The 22,111-nt window shown below is 35.4% G+C and overlaps 1 protein-coding gene across 9 annotated transcripts in view; it reads right to left on the minus strand.

The window, feature by feature from the left end:
* The window catches only part of LOC106093629 (transcription factor cwo), a 72,377-nt gene extending 50,488 nt beyond the window's left edge, over positions 1 to 21,889 (minus strand). The window contains exons 1-2 of one of the 9 annotated variants that reach the window (XM_059362901.1): positions 21,741 to 21,889; positions 18,593 to 20,024 (exon numbers count right to left, since the gene is read on the minus strand). In XM_059362901.1, coding sequence (XP_059218884.1) covers positions 18,593 to 18,651 — 59 coding nt within the window. In that variant the 5' untranslated portion in view covers positions 18,652 to 20,024; positions 21,741 to 21,889. Of the gene's footprint in view, positions 1 to 18,592 lie in introns of all 9 variants that reach the window. The other 8 variants (XM_059362900.1, XM_013260739.2, XM_059362898.1 and 5 more) reach the window with 8 other exon arrangements.
* Between the last annotated feature and the right edge of the window lie 222 nt (positions 21,890 to 22,111).

Below are 22,111 nucleotides of genomic sequence, written 5' to 3' on the forward strand. Positions count from 1 at the left end.
TGACTGCCATAAATGACCTATTACGGATGCTGACTGGGGAGGGATTTGAACCCTTCTGCTACGCAGACTTCTAAGGGGTAAGGATCCGAACGAGCTATGCAGAAGGGCCGAAAGCGTCTTGCATATTGCATATGAGTGGTCTAGAACCAGAGGTTAACCCAGAGAAGACTGAAATATGCCTGTTCACGAGGAAGACGAAGGTGGGCCAATTTGATGGACCACGTTTCCTCAATTAGACACTATCGATATCTGACAAGGTCAAATACTCAGGTGTGATCTTGGACAGGAAACTGAATTGGAAGTGTCACATTCAGGAGCGTACTGAGAAGGCTCACATGTGTTAGGCACTATGTAGACGGGCCGTAGGCTCGAAATGAAGCCTGAATCCGAGGAAAGTCCCCTGGCTCTACAGGAGCGTGATTGGACTGCTATGGAGAAAAAGTGCAACATAAGAACCATACAACAGGTTCAGAGAACATGTTGTCTTGGCATAGGGCACTGGAGACTATTCTAGATTTTCGACCCATTGACATATAGATTAAGTGTGAGGCAGCCACTGCGGCTATGAGACTTAAGGCGATGGGAGAATGGTGAGGATGGGAGCTGCTCATACCAACGCGGTATAATCGAGGCGACGATAGGAAACCTGAAAGGAAATGGAAGAGATTTCCGATCGGATAGCTGAGATGAACCTTGAAGACGAGTGCGAGGCACTGCTACCATCGGCACAGTCTTGGTTTGACGGAACCCTAGTATTGCCATCCGGAAGATCATGTTACATGGATGGATCAAAGCTAAATGACAGAGTGGGCCTGAGCGTCTACATTGAGAACCCAGGGACTGAGATCTATTTTAGACTGCCTGACCATACTACGATCCTGCAGGCGGAGATCCGGGCTATCACGGAATGCGTGAAGTGGTGTGGTGCTAACGCGAGGACGTCGAGTGTGAACATCTTTACGGCCAGTAAAATTGCCATAATGGCAATAACAACCAGGACGGTAAGTTCACGAACAGTCTTGCAATGTAAGAAGCAGATTAACGCCTTCGCTGAGGATGGCAAAATCCGCATCACTTGGGTGCCTGGTCATAACGGAGTAAGGAGAAATAAAAGGGTAGACGATTTGGCGGTGAAGGCAAGAGGACTGTCGTCAATAAACTTGGTTAACTCGAAGCCTTTCGGGTCGACGCAGTCCGAGTTAAGGGAGTGGGCGACGAATGCGCTTGCAATATTGTGGAACAGCGAAACGGTCGGTATGACGGCGAAAATCCTATGGGGGGATCCAGATCGTGAGAAGACGGTCAGTATAGCTATTGGTATCATAACGGGACACATAGGTCTACGAGCTCACTTATGTAAAATCGGTGCGGCAAGTAATAGCATGCGGGTAGGGCATGTGGGGAAGATGATGAGACGTTGGAGCATCTCCTTTCATTACCCGACTTTCGCGTTTAACGGATACCGGCACTTTGGTGGAGACACAATACCAGACATGAATCAACTTAGGGGAGTGGTATTGAAAACAATTGAGGATTTTGTAAGTAGGAACTCCTAACTTAAAATTTTTAGTTTTTAGAAGTTACTAAGCCTAAGCGGATTACTGGCTTAGGAGTATGTCCATAGTGGCATGTGGCTGATTAATATCTGCACCCTTTTTTCAACCTAACCTAATGGAAAGTTCATGAGCAAATATGCAATTCACAGTATGGTTCCCCTTGGTGTATCAAAATCAGCTGTTTTCGCCTCTAACGTCGGCCGTCAAAACTGTTCTTAAAACTTCTATGCCATGCAAACTTTAAATCATGTGGGTGTCATTTTATCAGCTACCTAGTTCCCTTTTCAATTGACTTCGAACTCTGAGTCCAAGACACTACTTTCTTAAAGGTATCATTTCCTTTTTCTAGTTGTTAACCTCTTAAATAAGAACATGTTGAGACTTTCTCTTATCGCTTTTTTGTATATGTATGTATGCCATACTATCACCAAATACCATTATTCCTCAGCCGCAACCCCTCTTCTGCAGCCAAGCTTTCATAAAAGTAGTATTTCATGAGTTATCACTTCAAAGCGTACGTAAGCATGTGAGCCTTTAAGTATTTCTTATCTTTTTGGTGTAATAAAAAAAATATGATAATATTGTTGTTGTAGTCATCGTTGCCGCTTCTTTTCTTCAAAATTTTTTAATTACTTTTGTTTGGTGTTGTCGTTGTTGTTGTCATTATTTACAATGCACTTATTATCACTCTCACATTTATTGTATTACAACTTGAGGCTTTCAAGTAAATGTTGTTTTGTGTTTGGTTTTTAGTTCCTGGTGAGCTCACATGTTGGCGGTAATAAGATCCCGAAATCGAATATAACGAGAGACAATTGACTTGTGTTATAACGACAACGATAACTTGATCACACAAACTCAAGCCACCCATTGCTTTTGAAGGGAGGTGAGTGAGATGAGAAACATAGCGTAAGGTATACCGTTGTACAACAATTGCCTCATCGCCCGACAAACCCGAGATCTTAGTTGAATTGGGTGAGAATGTATGTGTCTCTCGCCAACAGCTCTCTACTTAACCCTAAGAAAGAGAGAGATAGAGCGAGAGAGAGAGAGAGAGGTAGAGGGAGAGCGTATTTGACACTTTCATTGGTATTATTATTTTCAATCACTTTCACAATAATTTTATTAGGTTTATTGTTTTGCACTTTGATACGTTATGCCATTTGATTGCAAATATTACACTAATCCAATTTTACGTAAAATTCATAGCAAACACGGCTTTATTACATTTATTATTATCACTTTGATTATAGCACACTGTAGAAAACTTATGTAGTAGGGGAGCTAATAATTGCCACGGTTTTTTTTTATATAGTGTTGCCACTGGGGAAAAATGGTATTTTTTGGCAACTTTTAGTTTTTGTTATGGCATTTGAACACATATGGAGTCCAGTGTTGCCATTGGACTCCATATGATAAAATTTTGGTAGCAATTGTGAAAAACAAAAACAAAAGTTTTTATCTACCAATTTAACACTTATAGAAAAATTAAACAAGTAAAAGCCTTATAAGTTCGGCCGGGCAGAATCTTATATAGCCTCCACCATAGATCGCATTTGTCGAGTTCTTTTCTCGATATCTCTTTTTAAGCAAACAAAGGATAAAAGAAAATAATTGATTTAATATTGCAGCTTTATCAAGTTATTGTCCAATTCGGACCATAATTGAACTGAATGTTGGAGACCATAGTAGTAGTAGAAGTCATTGTGTAAAATTTCAGCCAATTCGAGTAAAAATTGCGAAAGTAAAATAGAGAGATCGGTTTTTATGGGGACTGTATCAAGCTATAGACCGACCAGACCATATTTAACACGTATATTGAAGGTCATAGGATAAGCCGTTGTACAAAATATCAGCCAAATCAGATAATAAATAGCCCTCTGGAGACTCAAGAACTCAACATTCCAGATCGGTTTAAATGGCAGCTATAACAGGTTATTGGTCGATTTGAACCATATTTGACACAGTTTTTAGAAGTTATAACAAAACACCTAATGCAAAATTTCAGCCAAATCGGATAAGAATTGCGCCATCTAGAGGCTCAAGAAGTCAAGATTCAAGATCGGTTTATATGGCAGCTATATAAGGTTATGAACCAATTTAAAGCATACTTAGCACAGGCGATGGAAGTCATAACTTAACACGTCGTACAATTTTAGCCAAATCGGAAAGAAATTGCGCCCTCTGTACGCTCAAGAAGTCAAGACCCCAGATAGGTTTATATAACAGCTATATCAGGTTATAGACCGATTTCAACCATACTCAGCACAGTTGTTGGAATTCATAATAAAACACCTCATGCAAAATTTCAGCCAAAACGGATAAGAATTGTGCCCTCTAGAGGCTCAAGAAGTCAAGATCCATCCATCCAGATCGGTTTATATGGCAGCTTTATCAAAACATGGACCGATATAGCCCATTTACCATCCCAACCGACCTAAACTAATAAGAAATATTTGTGCAAAATTTCAAGAGGCTAGCTTTACTCCTTCGAAAGTTAGCGTGCTTTCGACAGACGGACGGACGAACGGACAGACGGACGGACGGACAGACGGACATGGTTAGATCGACTTATAGAACGGATTGCAACGATATCCCTGGTAACAGAAGTTACTAGATGGTTCCAAACTAAACGACCAGCTGGGCTTTGGGGTGTACTCTAAATATCTAGAATTGGTCATATTGAAGAGGTTACCTGACCACTGCAGTGTGTATTAAGCGGAGATTCTTGCAATTAAAAAAGTGGTGGAACGGGTAGGATATAATGTCATTACGACGATAGGCAAAAATATTTTCTCAGGCAGCCATTAAACCCCTGGAGAACGTATTTCTGAACACACAAACCGCCCTCGACAGTCGCAGATCTCTCTCAACGATATGGCTGAACAGTTCAATATTCACCTGTTTTAATTGCCGGGCCACAAAGATATCCCAGGGAATTGTAAAATAGATGAGCTTGCGAAAATAGGAACTACCCTACACATTCCGGGGATATTGGAATCTGTGGGTATGTCTCTAGCGACATGTAAGCTAAGTTTTTAGCACCTGGACAACGAATGATAGATGGTCACAAAGAGGGGCTGTGAGCATTCCAAAACTATGTGAACTCATCTAGACTTGAAGAGGTCTACTGCTTTGCTGTCATTGGAGAACGCATTTCTGAACACAAAAACCGTCCTAGTCTGTCGCAGATCTCTCAACGAGATGGCTGAATAGTTCAATATTCACCTGTTTTGGATGCCGGCCACAAAGGCCGAAAGGCGAAAACGTCTAAGTGAGTCTGATAGCAGACTGCCACTTAAACCTAACGTAACTTAACCTAACCTTGAAAGAAAAATTATCTTAACTTAAAATACTTAAAAGCCTAATAACTTTAGCAATTCAGAATGTGGAACGAAGCAAATCTTATATGAACTACAACAAATGTAGTTATAGCTTTAAAGATTTGTTAAACTTAATAATTAAAAACCTTAATTTATGGTGGTAGTTTAATGCAATTAGTACATTTTGAGAATGATTATCTTAAAGTTAGGCCGGAAAGCACTTATTGATAAGAAAGAGTGCTTTCCGGCCTAACTTTAAGATAATCATTCTCAAAATGTACTAGTTCCATTAAACTACCACCATAAATTAATGGGCAAGTCCCAAAGCGGCGACACCAGGCACAATGATGGCAATCTTGTAGCCAGTGTTGTATTTGATAGATTAATGTGCTAATAAACACATGGAACCTAGACACTGGAGAACTTATAACTCATTTAAATGTTGAGATTGGAAAGAAAAACACACACACAACAAAGTGTGTGGGTCTGATAAGGGCCACGTGTGTGGTAGCCACAGTGGTTGTTAGGCACACGACACTGATATTTTTTCTTTATGGCAGTTACTGTTGTTATTGCTGTTGGTCATTAAATAAATATTTGAAGAAAAAAAAATTAAAAACTTTTATATCTTTTTCTTTGATTTGCTAGAAGTCGCATGACTTGATATCATAAATTTAAATTTGTTTATTTTGTTTTTGTTAGAAAAAAAAACAAAAACAAATAATCACAATCTATATACGTGTATGTGGACATGCGTACGTATATAGACAAATATAAATACATTCAACATCATAAGAAATAGGTGCTACATTTTTTCATTGACGTAGTACACCTTTAATATAACAGGCAGATTTTTTATTTATTTTTTAAATTCGCCTAGGCACATACCTGTACAGGCAGTTGCCATACAGATGTGAATGTTTGTATGCCTGTGGCAGAAAGTGTATTATAAATAAAAACCTTTATTGCCTTTTCTGATAACAACACCACCACCTCGAGCCATGATATCAGTGGCAATTTAAAGCATGATTCCATCGTCATTAGTATAATATTTCACAGATAATATACTTTTTTTTATTTTCTACAAAGATAAAAGAAATTGTACTTTGTTTTAAGAATGAACTATGTAGATGTCTTATTTTGCAGTATTTATTTGCTTATATTTAATTACTTTTAAAGCAAAAAATATATACAATTTATTTGAGTTTTATTATATTGCAGTATAAATAATTCACTTGTAATCAAAGTGTTAGGGAATACAAACAAATAGGAGTAAAGTACAGAGTAAAGTACAGAGTAAAGTACACAAATACCAAGCTGACCGGAAAAGTGGAAAGTTTAGACAACATTATAAAGGATAATTTTTTAGCTATTATCTTTTTGGCAACACTGGTTTAAACAGCTCACGCACTTTTCGTGTTTTGTTTCATTGTCAAACATAGTCTTACAAACGAACACCGCGTGCAAATTATTGCATTTTGTTATCAAAATGCGTGCTCTGTTAAGAAAGTTCATGGCGCGCTTCTTGGACGAAGCTCATGGTTAATAGGTACGTAAATTGTCGATTTTGGAGTAAAGATCAGAAGCATTGCAAGTGCAACCAATGCATACAGAAAAAGTCACAGTTTGGTGCGGTTTATGGGATGGTGGCAGCATTGGACCATACTTCTTCAAAGATCATGCGAATCGTAACGTAACTCTAAAAGATGGGGCGCTATCATCAGATGGTATCCAACTTTTTTTTTGCCCAAAATGCAAGAGCTTGACTTGCATGACATGTGGTTTCAAGCGGACGGTGCCATATGCCACACAGCACGCGTAACAATGGACTTATTGAGAGGCGAGTTCGGTAAACATTTCAATTCACCTTTGGGACCGGTCAATTGACCGCTTAGATCGTGCGATTTAACGCCTTTAGACTATTTTTTGTGGGGCTATGTTAAAGCTCATGTCTAACGGACAAGCCTGCTTCAGTTGACGCATTGGAAGACAACATTGAATCATTTATTCTTGAAATACCGGCGGAAATGTTGGAAAGAGCAGGCCAAAATTGGACTAAGCGGATGGACTTTTTGAGGCGCAGTCACGGTCAACATATGCATGAAGTAATCAGTTTTCTTAATATTATTTTCTGAAAAACTTTCCTATAGCTCCTCAAAAATCACCCTTTACATAACGTACTGCCTTGTTGAAGATTGTTTGGAGCTTCCTTTTCGCATCAGTATCGCAAACCGCCACCATAGAGCAGTGTGGGTAAAATGTAGCCCTTTACAAGAAGTATTCTAATGTTTATGGGAGTAAATGCTTGCATTGGCCAAAGATTCCTAATCATTGAGTATGCTTTGCCACAAGCGGCTGAGATTTGGTCCGACCAGTTCAAGCATTCATAAATTATTATGCCCAAATTCATGGCCTAATCAACAATCTCGATAGATGAAGATCCTAATTCTAGGGTGATGTTGGAAGAACGTTTGTTGTAACCCAGTTATATACCCTGGAAAGATCAATGTTGAGATTTTTCACTTGGCAAGTCATTAGAATACATAGAATAAAATAGGCCTAAAAATAGAGTTTTGTGGGACACCTCTTTTCAGTGGCAGAAAATCCGAGTTATTAAAACCATTGTTAGTATATTGCAATCTTTGCGATAAAGATGAGGACAATAACCTTGTGGCAGTGTTAGAAAGGTAAAAATTATTTATCAATTTCCCCCACAAAGTATTGAATGGTTGGCGCAGTCAAATGTCTTCGAGTGGTCAAACAAGACAAGAAGAGCAACTTCATTTTGTCCAGCTCTACTCGACGGTCCCAGATGAAAAATTTAAGAAAACTTATGACCAGATGACCGGCTTAGCGGACCCACATTTCTTCACATCAAAAAATATTGAGGTCGTAATAGCAGCTTCCTAAAAATTTGAAGGCCGCCATGATCCAAACATCCTTGACGATGCCGATCGCCCAAAGCACCATATTTGGTTGCACAATTTCCGGTGCCTGCCAATGCTAAGCTGCACTAGTGCAAGGGGGCTGGCATGTTGAAACCAGTTCAACAAAAATATCCTTATCCTAACATGAATTGAATCCATATATAACTGAATTACAAACATAACTGAATTGCAATGAATTGAATCTTTGAAATTGTTTAAGTATTTTTAAATGTACTTTTTCTGTATTTTAGTCAACTTGGCAACCCTTTGTCCATTTTATGCAAAAGGGCTCGAAAGCTTTCAATCAAACGGATTAGGGCGGCCATATTGACCAAATTTTCAATTCGCCTTTTTATAAATCTATTTACCTCAAATGCCACCCAACTTGTACACCATGAATATCAGTATTATGTTAAGAAAAAGCAGAACCACCTAATTGTTGATATAATAAGGCCTCTTTGATATTGTTGACAAGGAAAGTGTCAAGTGACGTATTAACTATTGATGAGAAGTGCGTAGAAGTCACTTTATACACAGGTGTTAAATTTAAAGCATCCATCGTTGTTATACTATATAACTGCCATATATACCGATTCAAAGTTTTGGACCGATAGAAAGCGTATTTATAGCCTAATTTCGCTGAAATCTAGTACAGTGAGTTGTGTTAGGACCCTCGACATCCATACTGAGTATGGTTTAGATCGGACCATATTTTGCCATATATACCGATTTAAGATCTTAAGCCCAGAAAATGCGCATCTATTAGCCGATTTCTCTGAAGCGAAAGCGTACTTAGCTGGTATGAGTGCACAAATAGCGTATTTTTGAAGGGATTTTTTTCGAAATATAGCAAATATATATATATCCAGGTATTAGGTATACAAAAGTTTGGCTCAGCCGAACGTGGGCCTTTTTACTTTTTATAACATTGAAATCGATTTTTCATAAACTTTAAAATAAAAAATGTTTGTCCGACAACGTTGTTATGGATTTGTTTTTGATTTTTCGAATTCTTTTGAAATATTTTTTTTTAAATTTTAATTCTTAATTTCTTTATTTTATTTTTTTTTTTTAAATTCCCATTTTTATTTTATAATTTATGCACCATGGCAACCTTGACTTTGCTAACCATATTTGCCATTCTTTTCAAAGTGCGTCATAAGAAAGTCGTTTCCGAAAATATCAAATAAAGAAAGAATTTCAACAACATTTTTTTCTGCTATCAGTTTTGTTGAAATTCACTTTAAAACATGAAATCCCTCAAGTTTCTTAAGAAATTCAGGCAATGATTCATCATCGAATTCAACTCAACGTTAAGTGCATTAATCAGTCATTTATTTTGTAAAATCTCTCAATGAAAACGCCAATGACCCATTTGACCATAACACAAATAAAATTAGACTCAAAAATAAACAAAATGTGTAACAAAAATTACTAAAAATATCTAAACAAAACAAAAAAAAAACCTACTAAATCAATAATAGCCAGCTGTTATGAATAAGACAACAAAAAAAAAGAAACAGGGCCATTTATAATGAAGGCTATTAATATGGAATATTCACAACTAAATATAGGTTCCACTAATGCTACCCCACCCAATAATGCTGCTTGAAATACAAATTTAATTATTTTTCTTGTTCATGTTTCATTATTTTGGTTTGATTGAAAAACTAAATCGGTAACCCAAAAATAGATGCCAACAAAACGCCATGCTATGTAGGTACCTACATACATAGATATAATAATACTTGAATGAGCCAATGAAATTGTATGTATGTTTATGAGCATTGTAGCTGGCTATCTTGTATCGAGATATGCATACATACCTACATATACTCGTGCCTAGATATCAGATACCAAAATAATCCGCATGCTATGCGAGTATGTTGTGGGGTCAGTGACGACCTTCTAAAGGACATTTAACATTCACGTGAACGAATAACAGCAAAAGCGTCATTATCCACTCACTTAGGCACACACTACATGCTTTGCAACCTGCCTAAGGGAAGCTCCCGTTAAGGTTTTGTTGTTGCTTGCCTAAACGAGCCCTCTCTCAGAGTTTTATTTTTAGCAATGAGAGAAGGACACAAAACAAAGTAAAAGAAAAAAAAACAACGCCTACCATCTAATCAAACAACAGCCTATGTATATATACACACACACACATACACACTCGTAGCAAACAAGTATGTGGGTAGCTGTGGTCATGTCTGCACTCACCACATCTTTTCGAAATTATATGCAAAATTAATCAAATATAAATAGCAAATAATGCACACTTGTGCATTCTCTGCTAGCAATAACAGTAACAACGACAGCAACAACAACAACAATGAATTTATGCATTTATTTTGTATCATTTGTGCTGAGCTCTGAATGGTCAACCTAATTGAAAAACGTTTTGCAACAAACAAAGCTATTCTTAAAAGAAAAACAAAACGCTGCAATAAATGTGAATATATCACGTTTAGTTTAGCGTGTGGCTCGTCATTTTGTGGGGTAAACACACCTCTGTGCCCCTCTCCTTTATACTCATCGCTACATAAATTGCTTACGCTCTATTGCTTGCAAAACACAGATGCCTTCGAACAGCCGCTGTCATTGTGGCAAATGTGTGCGGTGCGGCAAGGCGCTTCGCGTAGCAGTGATTGCACATGTTATAAAAATAGGCAAAAATTTGGTTGGTTTAATGGGACCCACGTTTTAGATTTTTTTCTAATTATTTGTGTTTGTTGTTTTTTCCTGACTATAATTTTATATACACACGAGTCAAGTTTTATTGGATACAAAATTGTGTACCCATCGACAGCAGTTTATTAATTTGAAAACAATGTGGATGGCAAATAGCTGAAATTTGAGGTAATTGAGCCACATGATTTTTCAACAATTTGAAAAATATATTCGCAGATTTTACTTTGGAATAGAATCATTGTGGTTATGTCGGCAACAGTAAATTTATGTGCCTAAAGGCCAAAACAGAATGAGCGCGTGAGTGTCACGTGGCAACTATGCAACTCTGTAAACCAATTCCACAAAAGCAACTTTGAAAAGTTAAAACAATTTCAATTTTGACGCTTGAAAGAGAGCTTCATTCTGTGTTGCCACATGTGAAGTAGAGTTTTTGGGCGTCAAAGTTACAAATTGCAACTTTGCAAGTTGCTTTTTTAACAATTGTTTGCAGAGTTGCATTTTTCAAGGCGCTTATTCTGTTTAAGCCTTAAGTCATAGAGCCATGCATATCCGCCTATGACGATAACGGTCTGGGTTCAAATCTCGATGAGAACCTCAGAAAAGTCGAACTTAATCGCACAGCGCTTTTTTATATGTGAGTAACCTGTCCTATCCTCTAATGAATGGTTCGTGGGCGGAATCCAGTCCATTTAATAGCCAAAATCTATATAGATCAAGTTGAAGCAACGATTTTTAAAACGCTTTCAGAGGCTTTGTCATTTATACACATATATATGTAAGTCTACCCAGCTCAAAGCTTTATATTTAGCTTATGTACTCCTTTGTCTTTTAAAAATATTCGAAAAAAACCCAAAATATTTCATTAATATGTAAATTAAAAAAAACGCCTAAATTGCTCACGTTTATTCGACACATGGACAAAGATACACTATACTGAATGTATAAAAATATTTCAACTTTTGTTGAGATACTCCTTTCCGCCCCATACAACTCATAAAAATAGAGAAAAACAAACAAAATAAATAAATCAAATATAGCTGCATAAACAAGTAAAAAAAACGCTTGATCACCAAAGGAAAAAACTAAACAAAATAAAATACCTCCAACCGACCCAATTGCTTAGCGAAATCAACTCAATATATATGCAAACATTATAGATTTTATATTGAATTTTGTTACCAGGTTTATTTCGAAGAAACGATACTTTGTTTTTTTGTGTTATTAAAAACAAAAAGGTGAAAGCTCGACATTTTTTCGTTTTTTTTTTTCAAAGTATGCAAATTGTGTTTAACATTGTTGTACACCGAGGGATTTTAATTATTTTTATCAAAATATAAATTTAGTTATTTAAAAAGTAATTTATATGCCAAAGCAATGAACTGCTTTTAACAAAGTTCAAATAGGCAATTAGATATGTGTTTTCATTTCTTTGAATATCTGCCCAGCACTTACACTTCGAAAAAGAGAATACTAGGCAAAATTTCAGTATGAAACAAAGATAATAAAAACCCATACTGCAGGACGAATAGTGTTAAGGCTACTACATCCGGTATTAACGGATGTGCGATTAATTACTTAATTCCTAGAACATAGCCGTGTAGCAGGGATTCGAAAGAATATCTAACAAGTAAAAGCGTGCTAAGTTCCATTTGTCGAGTTCTTTTCCCGGTATCTCTTTTTGGGCGAACGAAGGATAGAAGATAAGAATTGCGATGGTATTGGAGCTATATCAAGTTATGGTTCGATTCGGCCCATAATTAAATGTTGAAGACCATAGTAGAAGTCATTGTGTAAAATTTAACCCAATTCAAATAAGAATCGGGCACTCTAGGGGCCCAAGAAGTAAAATGGGGAGATGGATTTATATGGGAGCTCTTTCAAGCTTTAGAACGATTTATACCATATTTGGCACGTGTGTTGAAGATTATGGGAAGCCGTTGCACACAATTTCAGCCAAATCGGATAAGAATTGTGCCCTCTAGTGGATCAAGAAGTGAAGATTCAATATCGATTTATATGGCAGCATAGACCGATATGGCCTATTTACAATCCTAACCGAGCTGCACTAATAAGAAATATCTGTGAAAAATTTCAAGTGGCTGTCTTTATTTTATCTTTATTTTAGCGTGCTTTCGACAGACAGACGGACGGTCATAGCTAGATCGGCTTAAATTTCATGACGATCAAGAATATATATACTTTATGGGGTCTTAGGTGAATATTTGGAGGAGTTACAATAAGAATGACGAAATAAGTATACCCCCATTCTATGGGGGAGGGTATAAAAATAAGTAGTTGTTTCATTTTGTGTTGGCAAAATTCATTATGTTTGCACTAAGACACTACATCGTTTTCATCTTTTCACTACTCTTCTCCTCTTTCATTACCATATTCTGCCCACATCTTATCATTAATCATCTGTTAAGTGATAATTAGAGTACGGATTTTAATGAAAAATTTAAATTTTGACATTTCTTTGACTTTTTTCCAAATGTGGTGTTATTTTGTAATAAAATTTAATTTTGTAGACATATAATGAACATCAGAACTTCGATGATTTCAGAACTTCCGGGTATTCCAAATAATTGGTGGCAAAATTTCGGTTTAGTTTAAAATCCGGACTCTAGTGATAATATCGATCATTGGGGAATATCAAAAAAGTTTTGATTGTTAACTGATGATCCTGTGAACCAAAGGCCTGTGCGCAAGACCATTCATTTCTGCTTTCAAGAAACACTAACAATTATACAGTATGTCAAGAACTGAACTCTTTGTCTAAGCTGAGTATTCTGTTCAGCTTTTCAGGCGGAATGCTGTCAAACTCAATAAAAAAAGTCGGCGAAACGTTGGTTAAAAATATGCGGAAAAGTTGTAATCTGCTTATAACGAGGAAAATGGCAAAAAACTACTATAGTGGCAACACTTAACCCTATTGACGGCATCATTTTTGTTTGTTTTATTGGTTTCAGTGGTTCGTTTTCCTTTATTTATTTGAGAGAAAACAAAAAGTGCCGATAAAGAAACATGTTTTGGTTTGGAAACAAAAACATTTGATTGCTGTTAAATTTTGCTCGCGAAATAATTGAAAATTTCCGAAAGCAGAATAGAATACAACATTGAATGAGAAAATCGAGAACTGAGTAAAACAGATAACAAGACACCAAGACAATGAGATAAGTGAATGCAAAACAAGAGCCCTTCAGCATATAGAAAGATTGATTCAGATTTTAGTGAGTGAACGTTGTAACCTTCTACCCTTCTCTACTACTCTACTCTATTATTCTGCTCTATTTTACTACTCTACTCTACTATTCTACTACTCTACTCGATTACTCTACTTTATTCTACTACTCTACTCTACTACTCTACGCTACTACTCTATTCTACTACTCTACTCTACTACTCTACTCTACTACTCTAATCTACTACTCTACACTACTATTCTACGCTGCTACTCTACTCCACTATCTACCACTCTACTCTTCTACTCCGCTCTACTCTACACTACTCTTTTCTCCTCTCTTCTTTATATTTCCTTTTTCTCTACTCTTGGTTTTTACTTCTCTACTTTTCTTTTTGTTTACTTTTCTTCTCTTCCTTCTCTTCCTTTTTTTACTTTTCTACTCTTCTTTCCTCTCTTCTCTTTTATTTCACTTTTTTTCTTCTCTACTCCTCCTCTTTTCTTCTCCTCTTTTCTCTTCTCCGTTCTTCCCTACAAATCAAGTAAAGTGTCTAAGTGAGTCTAAATTCAGAATGTTACTATAATATGACTTCACCTAACTTAATCTTGCCTAACTCTAACCCAGCATAACCTAACCTTACCTTTTCCTAACCTATCCTAATGGAATTTTTAACCAGGATATCTAAAAATTCTTAATGTTCATGGGGCCTTCCCACTTTCCAAAACATCCTGCTCTTAATAAGCATAAAAAACCTCTTTCAAAAAAGTTTTGGCAACTCTGTTTGGTGTAAAAAAAAAACAAACGTGACTTGTGCTCACCTGCCATTAAGTCGTGTTAGGTAAACCGTTACAAGCAAAACTCATTTTTCTCAGTGCATATTCTTAAAATTCTTCCCAAAATTTGGCATAGCAACCAACCACGAAGGGGATTTCTTTTCATATTAAAAACTAACACGAGAGCAAGCCTCATAGTGTCTTCGTTATTTGGTTTTTGTTTTTATTGTCCAAGCGATGTTGATATTATTTTTTTTGTTGTTCTGTTTTGTTTTGTTTTTGTTGTGCTTGCCATTATGTGTGTTTGCTATTTTCTGAATTCATTTATTTATTTTATTATTATTATAATTTATACCAGAAAGAAATTTCTAGCAACGAGTATAGAAACGTGTAAACACATTTATTAGAAAATAAAGCAATAAAGAAATTAGAGGAGTACCATGCCAGAAGAGGAGCAGCAGGGAAGAAGGAGGGACCTGGGCATACAGAAAAAGATAGGCAAAAATGTTAATGCTTGAATTGTGGGGTTTTGCCGCTTGCTGTTAGTGTTTATTTAACAACGTAAGTGTATGTACGTAAGTACATACGTCTGAATAAATGTCAGTATATTTGCTTCTGTATGGGCGAGTGTATTGTCTGTTTACGCTGCATGGAGGGCGAAAGTATATAAAACGTGATTTGTTATGAATGTGGTATCTACTTTGTTTTGATTATACATTCTCACATTACTACTCGTATATGTATAGGTACGAAACTGAACCTATCACATCGATCTAAATCCAGTCAGCCACCCAACCATACATACTGAAAAGAATGACGCTTTTGTTGTTATCGAACGTCTCGGCAACAAACGTTTTTAAAGTGTATTTGTTTTGTTTTTTTTTTATAATTTAGACGCTTGTACAAGCGGAAAAAATATAAGAGTTTACAAAGAACGAAATGACATACGAAACAAGGTCTAGTCATTTGGTCAACAACAAAAATTTGCTTAACTCCACTGATGACGTTTTCTTCTACGAACTTGTCATAATTGTGTTAGCAAATATAAACAATGATAGATGTGATAAAAAGTATTGCGACGTAATAATGAATGTTTTCTTAGATCAGAGCTTTAATAACAACAATTTCTATGAAAAATATATGATTTTAATCTTTTCCAGAATTTTTGACGACAAAGGTAGGCAAATACACAACTATAATCTAAGCCAACGCAAAGTTAATCAGCTGAGCCGTCACTACCTTGTCAAATGGACACTGGCACATATACAGAATGTACATTCCTTAAAGAACGTTTACACCTGAAGATCGATTTCAGATAGCAGTGAAAGTAAATTATTTGGTATTATATTTTTAGAATTGGCATATGTTTGGGCTTTATATTTAGATATGACTCGGTGAGATGAGTCATGAATTAAAAAATGTTTAGTATTAATGTGTAGATCTATTTTTAAGATACTCGCGAATGAAAATTATTTTCGAAAATGATTAGGAATTGAAATATGCATAAGATTCAACCTAAAATAACATGGTTGAATGTAAACACAGAACTGACATCTTAAAACCGTCAAACTGGTCGGCTGTTTTCAACTGTTCGCGTGAGACCATGTTTAGGTTAAACTGTTTAAGTTGAGATCTATTAAAATCTAGTTTTGTGTGTGCTTCTCACGTTTCTATAAATCTGATTGGTTTTTAAATATAAACCTAATAAAATAATAATTTTTGTCTATTATTTCAATTTTTTTATTTATCATGACTTTTATTTCTTCAATGGGCCCTTTCCACCATGGAAAAAATCTGATATGATTTTAAAATGAAATAAACTAACGATTTTTTTTTATCATTTTCATCATTTTTTCATGACGAATTTTCTAATTTTAAGAGATTGTTTTTCTTTTTACGCAGTGCCATGACACACATAACCAATAAATTCAATCAATAAACAAAACTTATATAATTAAAAATTAATTTACTATAATGCCCCTTTGTGAGTGTTCGAACGAGTCACGTTTGAACAAAACACCATGTTTTGAAATTAATGAAGTAGTTGAAGTGAAACTAGATATTCCCATTGACGTCAATGTAAATAATGGTCATTGCATTCTTTATGAAACGGCTTATTACCATATTAACAGCACGATTGCCATGTTATCACATCAGAAATGCATAACCTATAATTATAAGATTTTTTATGTATTGTAGATTCTAGAAAGTGGAGATATTAAATAACACAATGTGTACATTGGCACATGAAATTGAATTAAAAAGTTCATGGAATGAAAATCGAGATTTTTCTGTGCTCAATATGAGTGGTGTAAGATGGCCAGCAAACTATGTTAAAAGGTGGTTATTTTTAAATAGTACAACAATAATACAACACAACAATAATACAACAATAGCTATAATACAACAATAACTATAATACAACAATTTTTTTGCAGTGTATGCAATACCCAAAACTTCCTTTAAAAAATTCCTTAATTTTTGGAACAAAGAAAAAAGTACATTTTCAATTTTTAAGGCCCAAAAAACATTCACCCAGCGTTTGCCATAGTTGTAAGTTACAACTATAAGTGGAAACGCCGCATGAATAGTGGGGATATAAAAATATGACATTTGGAAATGACACAAAAAAAGAAACAACGTAAATAAAGAATGAACGCAAATATGAAAAATCGTGCCGAATCTTGGGATTCAGGAATAAGTTTAACCCAAGCGAGTTTTTGGCAGTACTTGGCATTGAGGTTGTCAACTTGTTCTCTTTTTACATTCATTCTTTGTTTATTTTTTCTCCTATTTGATGACATTTTCAATCGGCAGATTTGACATCAATAATGGTGTTCATGGGGCCTGTGCACTTTATGTTTTCGCAGGTTACCTGACCTTCTATAAGTGAATCCTGGGAACCCAGGTGAGGTGAATTCTGAGTGCTGAACGATTTTTTGCTCACTTCACAACATGGAATATATTTATGATAATCTTCTAGAAGCCTAGGCTTAACTCCATTAATATGGATCAATGGCGTACTTTACTGAATACTCAGTTTTATTATGTTGATATGCAACGATCAAACTCAAAATTATCTCTCTCAAATGCATATATAAATTTAAAATATTCGATCAACGATGGTTAAAGAAACATGCAGAACATTAGTGTTATATCTCATGACTTTGAAATGGAAGAAATTCATTTTTATCGGCTACAGAATCATATATTCTCTGCTGCCTATTTAAGAATCACAGATTCTCTCCTGGCCATTTAAGCAAGTAAATTTTTGCCTTAAAATCTATTATGTAAAAAAAGTAATGGCGAAATATTGATTTTCGCCGCGAATAGCATAGCAGGTTATATTTTTTATGTATTTTTTTATTTAATGAATACATACACAAACGATTAAATCTTATAGTTATAGTGCAGTCTTATTAGAACAGTCATGTATCCATCTTAAGATATAATAAAACTATTTTAAAAGGAATAAACATTTTCGAATATTATTATAGAAAATAATTAAAATAAACTTTAGAATATATGTAAATGTTTATTCAATACTCAATACAATGATGCTTGAATTGATCTAATTTAATACATTTTCAAACATTAAAACGTCATGGATAATTGTTTACCTCTCGTCTAAACGGGACATTAACTAACTATAAACCGTTTTTTTGCTGACACTTGAGACACGATGAGATCATGCTCACTTAACGGTAAATACATTATATATATTTATTGAACGATTAATCGTCTAGAAGACTTAGTACCATCAAAATAAAGCATTATGCTTACTTTGACTTGTGCTTAGTTTTTTTGCTGTGGATATTCAGTGATTAACTTCAAACCCACACGCCTAAACAACAATGTGAAACATTCCATCAATCATATGGTGGCTAAAGGTGTATGTAGAACCTTGGTGTTATGTCTCAACGACCTTGAGCATTTTAAGGGCATCATTTGATGTAAGTCTTATATACATACATACACACCCACTTGTATTTCCCCATGGATATGGGGTTTGACATACCCAAAGCTGAGAACTTCTCTCCTTAACTCTTGTGTGTGCGAGAGAGAGAGAGGCAGAGAGTTCGACAGCAAGGGTGAGCGAGGGAATCTTACGACTATCACAGTATGAATTAATAAACTTACTTCTCATATTTAACAGAATGCGGAGCATGTCCATTAGCATCACCCCAGTAGGGTTCCATAATTTCGTTTTTAATTTTTGTTGGGCGTCTGCTGCTGCTGCTATTGCTGCTACTACGGCCTCTGTTAATGTTGGCCCCGTTAATGATGATGCTGTTTGTAGGGACACTTTTGAAGGGGAATTCAAATGAAGGCGTAGATTACAATGCCTTAGTTGCAAATTTTAACAATTGCTTAAAGTGTTTTTTGTAATTTAAACAATTTATTTAATTGTTGAAATGGAATGCTGATTTTATTTATTTATTTTTTTTTTATATTTAAGAATTGATATAAATTATTACAAATTCTTTTGTTTTTAGGTGGGATTTCTTTGTTTCCTGTTTGTAATGGCTTTTATTCTTTTGGTATTGTTTTTTTCTCTTTCTTATTTTATATTTTGAGATGTGTCACAAATACACCACAACAGGTTGTTGCTGGTGACGAATGTATACAAAGACCGCGCTGTTTTACAAAAAGGAAGTCATATCTCAGTTAACGATTGTGTGGCTACAAAACAGTGCATAAAGTATGAAAGTTGATTGTTTTGGGGAAGAAGAAAAAGTAATCCCTTTGACTTGTTGTGGCTCAATGTATTGTATAAAAAAAAACAAAACAATTGTTTTTTTGTTTGGGTGGGTTGTTTTACTTTCGTTTTTTCGGCTTTTTGTTTTTTATTTTATAGTAATATCCAAAAATATATATGCGGTTTCTTGCTATTGTTGATAATCAACACTTTCACGTTTGTTTTGAGTGACTTGTTAGATCTTATATTTGAAAACATAACAAAACATTTCTTTTTTTTAATCTCACTTGGCAAATTCTCACATTTTTTTTGTATAGCGGGGATTTTTCCTTTATCACTAAATGCAATTTTTTTTAAAGATTATTTTCTTTGTTGTTTCACTAAGGTAACACAATCATTAGATTTATTTTGGTTTTTTTTAACTTATTTGGTAGTCAAAGGAATGGGTTTCATTTAGTTTTAAAATACGTTTTATGAAAATATTTTTTATAGCTCTTTTAATAATTTTTTTGGTTTTATTATTCAAATGCTTTTCTTTCTTAATTTCAGTACAAACATTTGGTTTTTGTTTAAATATATTTTTCCTTGATATTTTTTGTTTATAACCTTCTCTAAATATTTTTCACTGGTATTTTTCTAAGTTCATTCTTTGGTTCCCAAATGATTTTATTTATTTTTTCTCTGCTCTTCTTCTTCTCAGTGATCCTTAATGAAACTCAAAAATTATTTTTTTAATTTCTTATGAATTTTTTGCTTGTTTGAATAACACAAATTCCGTTTTTTCCATTCACTTTATTGGTGTTTTTTACATCATAGAACTCCCAGCATCGGCATATGTAAAATCTCACATGCCTGTTACAACAATCCGCAATACTACAAGAGAAAAACAAAACACAACAATAACAATAACAAGTCAACACTTGACCAAAACAAAACTACAAAAAAACGACGGCAATGTTAACGATACAATTCGTTACTGTGCCGCTATGCGTTTTGTTGTGAAGTGAGCTGCTATTGCTTTTGATTGTTCTCCCGTGAGTATGCATGAGAGTGTGTGTGTGTGTGTGTATGCGCGCGAGTGTTTGCATTGTGTTGCCAGATATTTCTTAAAGTCGTGAAACTCTTATCAAAATCCAATACGGCGGCGATCCCTGTCTATGCCGCTATGTATTCATTCCTTCGTAACGGCAATGTTTTGCTTCGTTCGTTCGTTGCTTGGCTTTTTTTCATGTCTTACAAAAATTCACACATAATTTCGAAACAAAACAAATACACTTGGTTGTTTATTTTGGTATTTTTGACCGGTTTTTTTGTCACTTCAACAAAAACGTGATCGTGTTATAATTCCAATAAGACAGGCCAATCTACACCCCAACCCAACACTAACCACCTGACCGACCCCACGACTCTCCTGCTTCTCAACACATGATGATGACGATGGTAGATATGCATAGGCCTTTGTGTGTATCTGTGTACATGTTGGCTGTAGTGTATTGTTGTTGCTGTTTTTTTATTATTATGTGAATGTTCGTTTGTTGGTTCACTCATTCGTTCGTTCGTTCATCTATGAGAATAACTTGCCTGGCTGGCCGTTGTTGCTCTTTTTTTTAGTCTTTAGGTTTCTGTTTTTGTCTTACTCAGCCAGAGTCAGAGCCCAGCACAACAAAAACTTGTTTACTTGTAGAAATATTTCACTTTTGGAATTTTCCATGCGTTTTATTGTTGCTGACTGACTCGCTGGCTGGCTGGCAGGCTAGCGGGCGGGCAGGCGATCGGTGATGGTATTGGCTCTGGGAGCAGCGGTGGCGGTGTAGAGTGGCTTGTTCCTTGGCTATGGCTGGCATTTAATATTCAACGTACCACGACACGTATCTTTTGGTGTTGTTATTGCTTTTTTTTTGTTATCTTTTAGCTGTTGCTCTTTTTTTGTATTTATTAATGTTTTATTTTTTTTCTTGCTTGCTTGCTTATGAGGCACCGCCCGGTTTTTAAACTCTACGATTTGTTTTTTCTTTCATGTACTTTGCACTTTTTTTTTTCAAAGAACTTTTTAGAGAAAAACTTTTGGTTTTAGATTTTCAAAAACGTGATATTTGCAATATGTCAACGGAGACAAAGCAATTTGTAGAGAATTTTTCACGTTTCACACACGTTTCGGCAGATGATGATGACGGTTCGTGTTACACTTGAAAGGGGTTAAATATACTACCATTAAAACACGTTTTATTGACACATGAGTTGAAAGGGGAGAAGGTGGCAACATATGTACGTTTTCTTTCTTGTGTATAATATAATTTTAATTCTTTTCCTTTATTCAATAGATTATTCCTTTTCTTCTTTCTCACTCACTCACTCACTCACAAGATATTTCAATTTGCTATTAAAAATTTTGCATACTTTTTCACTGCCTTCGGCTTCTTGTTTTCACGATGTTAATAGAAATTTGATTTGCAGCTAATATGTATGTGGTTGTTGTTGTTTAATCAAAAACCCAAAAAAAAAAACAAAAAACACAATGCAAAAACAACATTTGTTGTACACTTTTTCGTCGTTGTCGGTCGTTGTTATCGACGCTTGTTCCGCACTTACAAAAAACAACTTCACCCGTTTGCACCAGTCGCAGAAATGAAATGAATTAAATCTAAAATTAACACGAGACACACACGAAACAGAAACCCAAACAAAAAACACACACAAACGACGACGACGTACAACGAACGACAATCTTGACGACCAAACGACCGACTGACGGCAACAAACAATGCATACAAGTATATCTCTTGGTTTTCATATTGTTGTTGCACTCGTCAGAGCTACTTGTTCGATTGTATGGTTTGATATGTTGTTGGTGTTCTTTATTACGATGACGAAGGGGGCTTTCATGTGGGGCCAGCAATCATATGTTGTGCGGTGTGAACGAACCTAAAGCCAAGCATCAGACGGTTTGATGCAAATATACC

The sequence above is a fragment of the Stomoxys calcitrans genome, chromosome 2, assembly GCF_963082655.1.
Source record: "Stomoxys calcitrans chromosome 2, idStoCalc2.1, whole genome shotgun sequence".
NCBI classification, from domain to species: domain Eukaryota; kingdom Metazoa; phylum Arthropoda; class Insecta; order Diptera; family Muscidae; genus Stomoxys; species Stomoxys calcitrans.